The sequence below is a fragment of the Papilio xuthus genome, unplaced genomic scaffold (assembly GCF_000836235.2).
Source record: "Papilio xuthus unplaced genomic scaffold, Pxut_1.1 DF824655.1, whole genome shotgun sequence".
NCBI lineage: Eukaryota > Metazoa > Arthropoda > Insecta > Lepidoptera > Papilionidae > Papilio > Papilio xuthus.
In genome coordinates, this window is record NW_013533994.1 from 5,810,095 (window position 1) to 5,823,444 (window position 13,350).

At 50.4% G+C, this 13,350-nt stretch overlaps 1 protein-coding gene across 1 annotated transcript in view; it reads right to left on the reverse strand.

Annotated features, from left to right (window-relative positions):
• Positions 1 to 1,272: 1,272 nt before the first annotated feature.
• Positions 1,273 to 13,350, reverse strand: part of Gata-beta (transcription factor BCFI) — a 16,909-nt gene continuing 4,831 nt past the window's right edge. The window contains exons 3-9 of the mRNA XM_013325705.1: positions 8,344 to 8,486; positions 8,080 to 8,270; positions 7,401 to 7,461; positions 4,121 to 4,326; positions 3,321 to 3,485; positions 2,942 to 3,134; positions 1,273 to 2,778 (exon numbers count right to left, since the gene is read on the reverse strand). Coding sequence (XP_013181159.1) covers positions 2,546 to 2,778; positions 2,942 to 3,134; positions 3,321 to 3,485; positions 4,121 to 4,326; positions 7,401 to 7,461; positions 8,080 to 8,270; positions 8,344 to 8,486 — 1,192 coding nt within the window. The 3' untranslated portion in view covers positions 1,273 to 2,545. The remainder of the gene's footprint in view (positions 2,779 to 2,941; positions 3,135 to 3,320; positions 3,486 to 4,120; positions 4,327 to 7,400; positions 7,462 to 8,079; positions 8,271 to 8,343; positions 8,487 to 13,350) is intronic.

The window sequence follows — 13,350 nt, forward strand, 5'->3', positions numbered from 1 at the left end:
CTAGCGCAGCAGTGCGCTCATCGCAGCAGTGTTAGCGCTCGCCGCCCGCCGCCCGCCTGACGTTTATTCAATTGTTAGTATAACTTACATAGGTGGTGAATAAAATGAAAATTGGTAAGCTGCAGATCTGACATGAAGTAGATCTGCGAACCGAGTTCCGGATCAGGTGGATGTGAATCTGCATTCATATAATTTACGTACATATCTTATCTCGCTGCAAAACGCTCGTAACAAAATAAACGTTAAAACGATTAAATAAGACTTTAGGTTAAACAAATATACATTATAAATATTGATTTGATATCCTCGTACTTTACACATATTTTAGTAAAAGGATTTGTTTTTATTTCTTCAACTTTGATCCAGCAACATCATTTCATTTACCGTTGACCGGTTGATATCTGTCCCCCTCCCCCCTGCCTCGCCCCCACAACTGTCGGGGCTCGTGGCTGCCCTTGTTAGGGCTTCACTTCGCACTTACAATGTTATCATCATATACATCAGATACGTGCAGTTTGCTTCAGGATATTTTCCTTCAACGTAAGAACATCGGATAATCTTTATATATATAATTCTTCTGTGAATGTGTATGTCACTGAAGTTCTCTCAAACGACTGGACCGATTTTGATGAAATTTTTGTGTGTGTGTTCAAGGGGATCTGGGAATGGTTTAGATTCACAATTTTTTCCGCAGGACAATGTTTTTTTTAATAAATTTTTAATTTATTAGTAGTTGTTGATTTTGGAATGTTTTACATTGGATCCGACAGACGGCGCTACCATCGCAGTGTCAAATTTTAAATAATATTCGAATTAAAGACGTGTAGACAGGACAACGTCTGTCGGGTCCGCTAGTATAATGTAAAATTCGATATAGTAAAGCACATTGGTATGTACATGGCGAGAAACGCACCAAGACGTGTACACATAGATCATTTTATGTTTAAGTTCAATGAATGCGTAAAACTTAAACTTTGACAACTTTCTTGTTAAGATATTTTCTAATTCGCTGTCAACTAGATACCTCGTTGTCTATGTTAGAGTCAGAGAGTTATTGTAGTATGTATGTACATCGCGTGCCCATTGAGTGACAGTTCAACGGTTGAAGTAAAAGTGACCCGAGCTTATGAGCCGATTCAGATTTACGCCTTTAGACCTAACATAGCATGGTGCAGCGGCTGTTGTGTTTGCTTCTGTGGCAAAGGGTGGCTGGAATACGGTTGCGGTATTTTCTCCTTTGAGGAAAAAATGTTGGCAGAAAAACGAAACATGTGTAAAATTTGATTTATTATATCTCTCCTTTTGCTTATATTGTAAAATATTTACACAGACGTGTAGAGGGCGGAGGCGGGCGGCGGGGCGGCGGGGAGTGACTCCTCCCCGCCCCTCTCGCCAGCCCCGCGCCCTCTCTATATACTCTATATCATAATAATATGCAAAAAAATATTCTCTATTCTTATTACTTAGGTACATTGTGTCGTGTCGCGACACCAGCATCAATTCGGCTTCAAACAGAGAGGATTCAGATCTATGAGCGGGGCAGCCTCACCCCCACCGCCCCACCGCCCCGCGCCCCACGCGCCCCCGCCCCGAGCCCACGCATTATATATATATATATATTATGTGGCGCAATTATATTTTGTATTCCAATATGCAATCAGTGCACAAAATCAAAGGTCAATATGAAATACACGTACAGTCTGTATTACACGTTGCAGAACCACGTTGCCTTGCTTTGCACCTCCACCTCGCGAATAACCTAAAAGTCTTTCATAATTATAAACGACTTCCAATATTTACAACATGAACTGACCTATTTTCGGAAAAAAACTTTTTGAATAATGACTTTACATTGGCCATTATTTTTGTCTTTCATAGCGACGCGGTAATCGCTTTAGAGTTTGAGTATCGCTAGCCGAGGTCATTGTACATGTGTTATTAATTTCACAGCACATTCACATTTATTATTTATAAATAAACCTTATAAAGAGGTAGGCAGCTTGCCGGAGCGGACCGGAGCGGGCCGGAGCGGGCCGGAGCGGACCGGAGCGGGCCGGAGCGGGGCGCAATCTCTTCACGAACTAACACACTCGTATAAATTCGTGGAATGCTTTCGAAGTCATGGAGTTAACTAGCGTTTAATTACTCACTAAATAATATCAATAAAAATTATTATCAACGAACAGCCTTCTCGCTAATATTATTATAAACATATGTCTTAAGTGTATGCGCCGAGCCGAGCACGACATAGGAATGTGTGGGAGCTTGTGCGCGCCGCCTTCAGGTTGCTGCCCACCTGCCCACTGCTGCGTGCCGCGTGACGCCGCGTGACGCCGCGTGACGCCGCGCGGACACGGCGGCCCTGCGCGTGCACGCTCATAGACAAATTTTTGGTACGATTGTACTAGGGACTACATAAATAACATAAAATATTCTCTATAGCTCATGTTTCGATAAAACCGACCGCTGGCCGGCGTGTACCCGGCGGCATGCATCCGGCGGCGTGCCCCCGAGCGGCGTGCGGGCGGACGGTGTCGCGAGTGATTCAGCTGGCCAGCGAAACGGCGGCGCCGCGCTCGCCGCTCTCGGCTCGACGGTACTCTTCCTCGTACATGTGCGCGGCGTGGGCTGCGTGCGCGACGTGGGCGGCGTGCGCGGAGTGGGCGTGCGCGGGCGGTGGCTCGTCCATCTTGATGGCGTGCTGCACGTAGTAGCCGAGCGCCAGCGCCGCGCGGCTCTCCGCGTTGCCCACGCTGATTACTCCCGGACCGCTCTCCACTGCAAGCGATAACGTATTACGATTATTTTCGCTATCAAAATAATTTTATGATCTCTAGCAAAGGGAAAGATTAATTATATCAAAATCCATTGCATCTGAATATGGTTTAAGAGATGGGGGGGAGGATGAATGGCACTTTATGAGAGTCAGAGGCATACTTACACATGTTCTCCAGTTTGACAGTGGAGGGCACTGCGTTGGTGGTGGCGTGCGGCGTGTGCGCGCCGTGTGCGCCGTGCGTGCCGTGCGTGTTGTGCGCGCCGTGCGAGCTATGCACACCGTGCGTACCGTGCGAATTGCCTTTACTGAGATTTCTTTCTCCTTTCATAGAATTCTTGGGTTTTCGCTTTCTCGTCTGAAAATATGCCAATATGCCATGTTAAAACTATACCAAACATTTCACAATGTAATTAATATTTACACGTCTACGTTATCAAACCTTATTGGTTTTTGTCTGCGCCAGACACTGCACGATAAATAAACGTTAACGACTGTGAAACTTATAGAATGGGATAAAGCCGATATTGAAAGTGGAGCGTACCTGTATAGAGTCCTTCTTCATGGCGAGAGGGCGGTTGATGCCGTGCAGCTTGTAGTAGAGGCCGCAAGCGTTGCACACGGTCTCACCGTGCACGTTCCGCCGCCACAGCGACGTGGTGGAGGTGCCGCAGTTGCTACACGTCAGTCCAGGCCGCTTGCTGCCCATCTGTACACGCACACCACGACCCTCGGTCAAAGCAGGCCCGATAGCTACTGGACTGAGTGTCGACACCCACGACTCCTTTGCTATTGATAATAGTGCATAGGGTCGTCACTCGGTCCGCGTCAGTGTAGCCGTGTGGCCGGCGACGGGATGGGGGGCTGCGTCAACGAGTCATGTCGTGGTCGCGAGCGACCGTTTACTTTGGACGGCATGCGACGTCATGCAGTTAGTGATAGTGACAATGACACCGTTGGCTCAGCTGCATGCATTCGAGATTCGGTAAAGTTAGCACGGGAACGATGAGAGTTAGCGAGCAGAGGGCGGGGTGAGGCGGGATGATGGGAGGGCGGGAGAGGGGAAGGGGGCCACGTACCCCTTTCTTCTGTTTGTAGTCGGGGGGGGTGGAGGCGGCGAGCGGCGCGGCGGACGCGGGCGGCAGCGCGTGTGGCGCCACGCCGCTATAGCCCTGGAGAAGGAAGCCCTTGTAGAGATCCGCGCCCGGCGGGGCCCCCTCCGCGGCCACTGCAACCAACACAAGCGTAACTACGTCGGGCGCGGATGTCTGGGCGTGCGGGGCGGGCGAGGCGTGCGAGCGGGGCGGGGACGCGGGGCGGGTTAGTCAGACGTGGGCTGCGTACGTCGGGCGCGGGCGGGGCGGCCGCGTGCCGCTGACGTACCAGCCGCCGGGGCTGCTTCAGCGGACGGTTCATGCCGTTCATCTTGTTGTAGAGGCCGCACGCGTTGCAGAGGTAGTGGCCGGTGCCGTCGCGCCGCCACAGCGGCGTGTGAATGGCGCCGCAGTTGACGCACTCGCGCCCGACCGTGTAAATCTCCGCCATCTCGACTGCGCAACACACCACCGCCGCGTGAGCGCCGGCCCCGACCGCCGACCGTTCGACTGATACTCCGCATGTCATTCCGATCCCCGGCACTGCCATTTGCGCCACAATCACATAACACACCCACATCGTTCGGGCCTTTTCCATCGTCAACATTCAAACTCATAATAATATGCTAGGCACTGCTTGCGATCAAACAGAATACATCGCCCTAATCATTATACAAAGCATTTTATAAAGAGCGCAAATTCGCACGTCGGAGTGCGGTGTGCTTCGTGCGGAGAGGCCGCACTCGCAGCGCCAGTGCGAGACCAGCTGTGAACTCCGAGCGAGTGACACAGCGACCTTCGCCCGGCCCGATATGATTGTTTACAGCTAATCAATGTCAGATGACGCGTTGCGCGATCTCTGTACAAAACGAAAACAACGAACAACCTTGGCAATGGACCGCATTGTATCACGTAAGAGTGCTGAGTGTGCAGCGGGGGGAACGCGCACGTGCGCCCGCACACGGAAGTGACGCGAACACGCATCTCGGTCAGTGTTGTTCTTATCATTGAATACATGGTAAGTCGCGTTCAGAGCCAAAGCTGCGGGGCTGCGGGGCGGCGGCGTAGCGGTGCGGCGTGGCGGCGTGGCGGCGTGGCGGGCGCGTGTTGCCCGTGTTGATGGACCACGTCATCGCAATAGAAATCGACAGGCGTCGGTCGGGGATGAAATTCAATAGCGGCAGTGCAGCATGTGTTTGCTACAACAGATAGTGGCCGAATAGGCGACCGTTATCGGACCGGGACATCGCTAATGGCGCGGCTAATGTGCTCCGGCGCAGCCTGGTTTGGCTCACACGCCGCACCCACACTGTGCTGCCCTGTGCTGTGCGCGTCGCAGAGAGCGCTTGTCGCTAATAACGCTGACCGGCGCCGGCGGCCATTGGCCCACGTGTTGGCATTGTTGTAAACCGTACTGTCAACGTGTTAACCTCATTGCACAAACGCACATGACTTCATTATTTTTTGTACTGTATTTCTTATTATTAAAAGAAAAAGATTATTTTTTTTACTAGATGCATAAAATGTAAAACAAAAGTACGTTCAGGTACTGGAGTAAGGCGTGTGCGTGTGTGTGCACGTGACGTCATCGGCCAGCCGGACGCGGCACGTGCCTTATCCGACAACACGACATAAACGGAATGACATTTTAATGCACTTAAAAGGAATGACTTCATTTGGAGAGGCGACGTTTGGTTTTTGACGGGACCTGCGCAAACAGCGCGTCCGGCCGCGCCCTCCCCGCGTCCTCCCCGTGTACTCGCCGGGTCCTCAACGCGCCCCACCTACCACAAATTATGTCACGAACGTAGATGAAGTTGTAATGCCAACTTTTTACTGAGGTAAAAATCTAATTAAGATGCTACGGATCCCGGTAAGGTTCGGTCGGGTCGGAAGGTTTGCGCCGCGCCGCCGCCGCTCCCGCCGCCGCTGTCGCCGCCGCTGCCGCCGCGTCGCCTACCTTTTGCACTTATCGATCAACAAGCTCGGCGAGCTCGACGAGTTTAAAGCGACATCTCATGTCCTTATAACTTCATAAATTCTTCCGGCACCCGTAAACATGTGTAAAAAACTGCTGTTTGTGCTAAACTTTTTTTAACTTAAGCTAGTCGCAACTGAGCGCCGCGTCGCCCAATGCGGTGCTCGCTCATCACCGACGTCTCTTATCGAAAGTCTTTACAGTAGAGAGGAAATTAATTCAGAAGAGGTTTTTTTTAACTCAACAAATATAGAAGAAGGGCGCGTTTTGTCGTTTTGTCTAATATGTTCGTGGCATTCCGTCGAAAATGTTGACACGTGACGACTGCCACGTGAGCGAGGACACGACGCGGCCTCATTTGAATATATACGAGTAGCAGCAGCTAATTATCCGATAGCAAGCAGCAAGGCAATGGCGCTCTGACACTCCGCCGCCCCAACCGGTATATGTATGTATTAATTCAACTTTGTCAACGATGATAAAGTTATTAAACGCACTCTTGCGAAACGACGCAAATTAATTTACATTAATTCAAGTGTAATTCTGAAGCTAAGCGAGGTACGTACATACATACATGGGCTATGAACAACTTGTACTAGGGTACGTGGACGCGGCGCGAGAACGTCGTAAAGCGGTTTCGTTGTCCCGTCGTCCTATCTTTATACCAAAAAAACCCAGTGACGACACCTAGTGTATAATTATAAACCGTTGACGACACTTAACACTTGACTTTTTGTAGCAAACTATTAATTATTTAATGGGGAGAGCCGAGGCGCAAAGCCCATCGAAGATAGATGAAGGTTAAGTGTCATTGAAAAAGTGTGACTGCGGGCGGCGCGGCGGCGCGGCGTCGCCCCTGTCTCGTCTTGGGAAAAGGCCGACCTTATTGCAAGTAGTCTTTGAAAAACCACGGGAGCAAATAACTCGATAACAATTCCATCTTAGGAGTTTTACCTACAAATTGTGGGTAATCGTGTTTCTTTTTCTGAAACAATATCCACACACACACACACACACACACGCGCGCGCGCGCACACACACACGCACAATATGTGACAGTGAGGCGAAATTATGAGCGTGTGTGGCGCTCTGCCAGCCGGAAGTGCAAAGAGCAACACGTCAGCGACCCGGCGACCCTGCGCGGAGGTACCTACTTATTTGTCGACTACCGCCCCCCCCCCTCCACGCCCGCGCCAGCCGCGCCCGCCGGGTTCCGTAATGACATGCGGGAGTATCAGCCGTCGTCTTCGTACACAACAAGAAAATAAAATGCAAGAAAATTATAAAGCACAAATAATGTAATATATACCTATAGTATATTATCATAAAGAAATCACAAGGAAAACATTTTATATTATAATATGTGCCATCTTTATGGTGGCCCAAGGCGCAGCATTGTCCTGTCAGCAGTGCGACCACATGTCAGTGTTGAGGGGGTGCAGCCGTGTCGCGACCACGCTCTTTTTTATATTAAGTATAGTGTCATTGCTGCACCGCTGGTGTGTCAACCAATGTGTCGGTGTGTCAGCGAGACGTTAGCGGTCCTACTTACTGGCACTGAGGCTGGCGGCGGCGGACAGCTGCGGCCGGCGCGCGTCCAGCGCCCACGCCTCCTGTAACAAGCAACTTCGTCAGTACCGTCAGGGCGGCCACTCGCGTTGTACCTAGCCGCTGGCTGCACGGGGCGGCACTCAGCGGCAGGACTTCTCGCCGTTATAATCATAAAGATTGTAATAATTTAAGTGGTAGAACCCGCTTTAACATCTTCGCACGAATTGGCCAGGTTCGCCCGGTGAAATTCCGCGTTTCGTCTGATGAGTGTGCGTCCCGGAGGCCTAATTTAGTCCTCTTTCCCTTCCCATCTTTTTCTTTTAAGGAAAGGATGGGAAGTGGAAGTGGACTTTCCGGATGAGAGGATGCATGGAAAGGGAAAATATTTTCTTTCTGTGCATCCTCTCCTCCGTCGATTAAAGGTAGGCAACGCATATGCATTGCGTATGTCTATGGGCAACGGTCACTTCGCTATTTCAGCGATTTCAGGTGGCCGCTCGCTCGTTTGCCACCTTATGATATAAAAAAAGGATAGAAAAATACATATACATATACACTATAGTACGTACTTTTCACCCAGCTGAAGAGGAATAATTCCACCGTCCCACGTGTCGCCTAATCCCACACGAAGGGTAAGATTACTGTTATTGTATCCGTGGCGGCGTGAACTGGGCACTCACCTGGTGCGGGTAGCCGGCGGCCAGCTGCTGCGGCGCGTACGCGGGCTGCCGGTGCACGAAGGCGCTGCCGAAGCGCGCGCTGAAAGCGGGCAGCGCGCCTCCCGCTCCGCCGCCTGCGCTCCCGCTCGCGCCCTCGCTCTCCGCCTGCTCATACTCCTCCAACACGCTGCTGCTGTAGTTTGGCGACCCACCTGAAGCGACAGCCGATAAATATTAATTGCAATACATCACCTGGGGCGTGCCCTATGGAAAGTAGTAGTGTACCCGCGCTTGAGGTCCAAATTTGCGCCTGCGGCAAGTCCGCGCCGTTGCCAAAGTAGGGTGAGCCGGCGGCGTACCCGCACCGCGCATACATCGCTCCTGCGCCACCACCTGCGCCCACCCCCGCTCCGCCGCTCGCGCCCGACCTGCAGACACATACACGTTCAGAAAGGCATCCAGCTACACTACAATGTATATTCAAAAGCAGATTAGCTTATGCGCTGAACGGGTACGAGTACACGTGTTTGGCCGGTTCTAATAAATATTATTGTTTTATCGCCGACCCCGATAATCGGGTCTCGATTTATTTTATCGATTAATGGATTAAGGAGCTTGAGCTCGACCTAGTTAGTCTAGCTCATCGTCTTTGCCACAGGGGGATCCGTGCGACCTGACCCTGCCGGAGCGACGTGCAACTTCTAAGACTTTATTCATTTATTACTATTGCATTTTATAGTACGAGTAAGCATTTTGTCATGTTGCAACGGTCGTCCGGTGTGGCGCGGCAGAGGCCATGCTCGCTCGTCACTGCCGGGCACACTTCTCGGAAACGCCACCCGACACCGGCGCCCGACAAGGCGCCGCAGCCTCCCCGCTTTCCCTCCTTAATATCATGTTTTCTAATGGCCTTGCTAATCACCTGACTTTGCTACGAAGACTTCGGTAACTATTAAACGTTACAGACGAACGGCCAGCACTTCCGTATGTAGGTATATGTACCCGTCACGCCTCGTCTGCTAATGAATTCCGTCGGAATACTCAGTGCATGTTTAACATAAAACTAATGTTTTCTTCAGAAAGCGCCTAAAATTACTAACAAGTCCCTTTACAAGACAATCTATGATTGTTCATCTCTATTCGTTCATATCTACAGTAAATAAAGTTTACAAATCCTGTCTATGAACATATGATTATTTTACATAACTGTAACCCTTAGCACGGTTGCAGAAAGTACATAAACAATTAGTGTGCATGCGAAGGAAATCGACGTATGTAGGTACTTGGTACCAGTAAGCTGTAGTTGCATAACAACGGCGCAACGCCCCGCGCCCCGCGCCCTCCACCCGCCGCCCCGCCGCCCCGCGCCTGCCCGCGCGACCGCTTCTAATGGCATAACGGTGCGGAAAGGTTTATTAGGTCAGGCTGGTGCGTGAGGCGGCTGGTGGGGGGGTGGGTGCTGGCTAGAACAATGGCGGGTCGCAGCCGCGGTGGAAAGTCTAACCGATCGTAAACTGAACGACGACGTTTCAATAATGCCTTCAGCGGTCCGTTCTCGAAGCGTTTCTTATTCGTACTACAGAAATAAAACGGTCGGCGGCGGTTTGTTTCTGGCGCAAAGATCTTAAGAATCGCTAATCTAGCTAACATTATATATGCGAAAAAATTGATGAATGGATGTATGGATGGATGTTTGTTAGAAGGCATCTCTAGAACAGCTGAAGTGATCTACCTTTTATAATATTTCTCATAGACGTAGAACATAGTCGGGAAGAACACTCTTAGGCTACTACTTGAGATTTTTTTCCAAAGATTTCATATTCCAGTCCAAAAGAAAATCGTGAGGGGAATTGGATTGTCGTGTGTAGAAAAGAAAGTTATCCTTTTTAGGCATTTTATCTCCTCTCTCCATTAAAGTTAGGCAACGCAATCTTCTAACTTAATGCCGTAGCGGACACTTCGCTATATTTGTGTGACATCATATAAATGTAGACTTTTTAATAAACGTTGTTATGACGTCATCAAGGAGCCGTGGATCATCAAGAAGACATGCATAGCACGCGGGCCGAGCACGCGTCACGCGGGACGGGCACACGGACACGCGAACACGCGGGCGGGCACGTGCGGCCGCCCGCACGCGTCACGCTCGCCCGGCTTGGACGTTAAAGACCCGTGCTACAAAAACAAAGACGGACATAATCGGGTTCGACGACGACCGCGCGACCCGGACCTGTTTGCATAAATCGGTCCCGCTTCGGGATCCCCGGGCCCTACGCAAACACACCACTCGAAACACTTAAGCCGTCACTCCAGCGGACAAAAAACAACACGAACAAATTTGAAAACGATCCGAGGACCCTCGAGACGTGTAAAACGACGAGTTAGAGAGTCTGCCGTCAGAAAAAGTGACAAACACATAGCGCCGCACCTGCCTGCGCCCCTCCCGCCTCACCACACCGCCCCGCATGAACATGAAGCAATTCAAGATTACTTGCGCCTGAAGTAAGGATCTCTCCTTACTTTAGCAGGCCTCAAACAACGAGGGGAAACAAGCGAGACATCTAGACGTGATGTGTGCGCACAGAGACGGCAGAGCTAAAACACTGAAGTAGAATGTGTGCGGCTTACAACCGGCGACTGACGCGTATCAGTTTACTACTACTACGAGCTGAATGTGATAACTCGCGTGTGCGATAGCGTTTATGAATGAGAGAGAGATTAGAGCCAGCGGATAAGCCGGTGATAACGAGCGAGTGCCACCGCAGCCCCGCCGCAGCCCCGCTGCAGCACAACCTATTGCAAACACGTGACATCAGCGATGTGACCAGGAGGTCGTCCAGACCAGGGCGCTAATGTCAGTAATACAACAGATGTTTATTCGTTGTGTACGTCGCGCATGTCGCGCAAGGCAGCCCGGGTGGCTATCGCGCGCCAAGTGCAGCGTCACGCCGCTTCTTCTGCTAACTGTTGGAATTAAGCCGGTCGTTTTCCATGTTGTGTATTTGTTTTCTTAATTTTAAGCTAATCATTGTTTACTTTGTATGTTTTGATACCTTTACTACCTTCGGTCTTAAATATTATTTTTGTTGTGTCTTGTGTTATTTTATTATCCAACGTGTTTATGTGTATCGCAATAAACAAGTAATAAATAAGAACGGCTCGTACGGTGCCTAGAGCTGCACGAGCGGCCGCGCCGGTGTCCTGTGACGCGCTCCCACGCCCGCGCCCGCCGCGCCCGCCGCGCCCCCTCCCCACACATCCGGCATATTAGCTCGCCAACACAAGGCCAATGCCTATATTTTATTGCAATTACAAAAACATGAGGCCATTTAAAACTTTAAGGCTGCAAAAGTATCTAAATACTGAGGCCACTGAATCGAAAAGCGCTAGTCTTGTTAGTACTCGCTCCAGATAACTGGTGCTACTTTGTGTTGCGGCGCTAGGTCCCCCCCCGGGCCCGCACACCGCCGACCTCATGTTTCGCGACTTATCGCATTAACGAGCTCCACTTTCTTCGGCGCGCAAACAAACCGACGTTTTTACGTCGTTTTGATGCAACAAAAAGGTTTGAGGATGAAGGTTGTGTTTGTGCGAGCGGCCCGTCCCCGGCAACGTTTGCTCGTCGTATTAGCACCTCGCAATAAATTATTGTCGGGATCGCGGGAGGCGGTCGGCCGCGGAGAGCGGGGAGGGACTACACGCTCCGCTGTAGTCATGCAGGCAGTGTGTGCCACGACACATTCACAATGTACGTAGCTAACTGAGTTAGCTAAAGGCGTATTCACACCGAGCGCAGCGCGCCCTCGCCCGCATTACTCTTTTTATTGAAATTGGTAAATAACATCTCCACCGTCTCGCGTCCCGACAATTATTTACTCAATGAAATGTACACAAATTAGGCAAAGATTTTGAAAGGGGTTAATTGACGCCGAGACGACAGAGAGGCATATGTGCAGTTGAGCGCGCGCTCAGTGCGAGGTGTCGCTACGTGTGTACGCGCCGCGGTGCGATAAGGAGCGCTTGGCGGCGATTGCCGAGTTACAGCTGCGATAAATGTCTAGCGAGGACCGAGGAGGCCTGGCCGATCACCGTTACCTAACTCGCAAATTAGTGACTGACTTGCTGATATTTATTGACATTGATTGATATATATTGATCTTTAAGAACATGTCAACACATTGAAATAGGAATAGCTTAAAAAAAATAGCTAAGCTCGTATCGTTGTGACTGTGTAACAAAACAAGTTAAGAAGTTTTTTGGTGCCACAGTTAGTGTGTGTTGGTGTAGTGTGCGCAGTGGGGTAGGTAGTGCAACAGACACAGTACGGAAGGCGTCGCGGCACTAGAGCGGCACGATCCGCCTAGGCTAGGTGCTCATCGGCCTTAAAGGGGGCCTTTGGAATTGGTGGTGCATAGCGTCGAGTCCCTGAGCATTATCTGTGTAGCTCTGACTTGCATCATCACAGCGACACTGTGGCAGCGAGGCAAGACGCGACTAATCCCGGAGTTGAGCAAAGCGAGGAGAGGCCGCGGTCGCTTTCCGTATGGAGATCCTGTATCCTCCCGTCGCTATCTCTGCTCGCGGCTATCGTGCTGTTTCAACAAACAAACAAACAAACGTGCAAACCGACATTAGTTTCTTTCTCCCAGAGAGATAAGTATGCGTTAGGCATTTCCCCACGTTAAAGAGGCTGTCAAGTCCTCGGGTGTGACTCGAATCCTACAGGTTCGTACAGTCCTCGACGTCTTCCAGTTATTCGCTGCCGATCTGCAATCTGCTGGTCTACGTTTATTGAATATTACTAGGCCTGGTAACGTCACAGCCAACGAGACAACGACACAACTTAGTGGCGCCACTGTACAAAACATTACATAGTTTTACTTAGGTGTGTTCTTAAATTCTGTTTGCACAATGATTCGAAGTTAATTAGTCGTAATACAAACAGTCATCAAGCGACCGCCGCGCCGCCCCGCACCGCGCCGCACCGCCCCGCGCGCTGCATGAACGGAATAAACGACAGAAATGATCTATTTAAGAATAAAAATTACATTGACGACAACAACGACCAAATGTAGATTCAACTTAGCACGGCCCCTGCTATAGTTTCAATATTAAGACATTATTGAAATATCAAACATCCGAAACAGTGGACAATATAATAGATGTTTCAACAGAGCACAGATTATTGACATCTTAATGAAAAGCGTATTAAACAATTGATCAATTATCGTGGCGGTGTGCGGTGTGCGGTGTGCGGTGTGCGGTGTGCGGTGTGCGGTGTGCGGGGCGCAG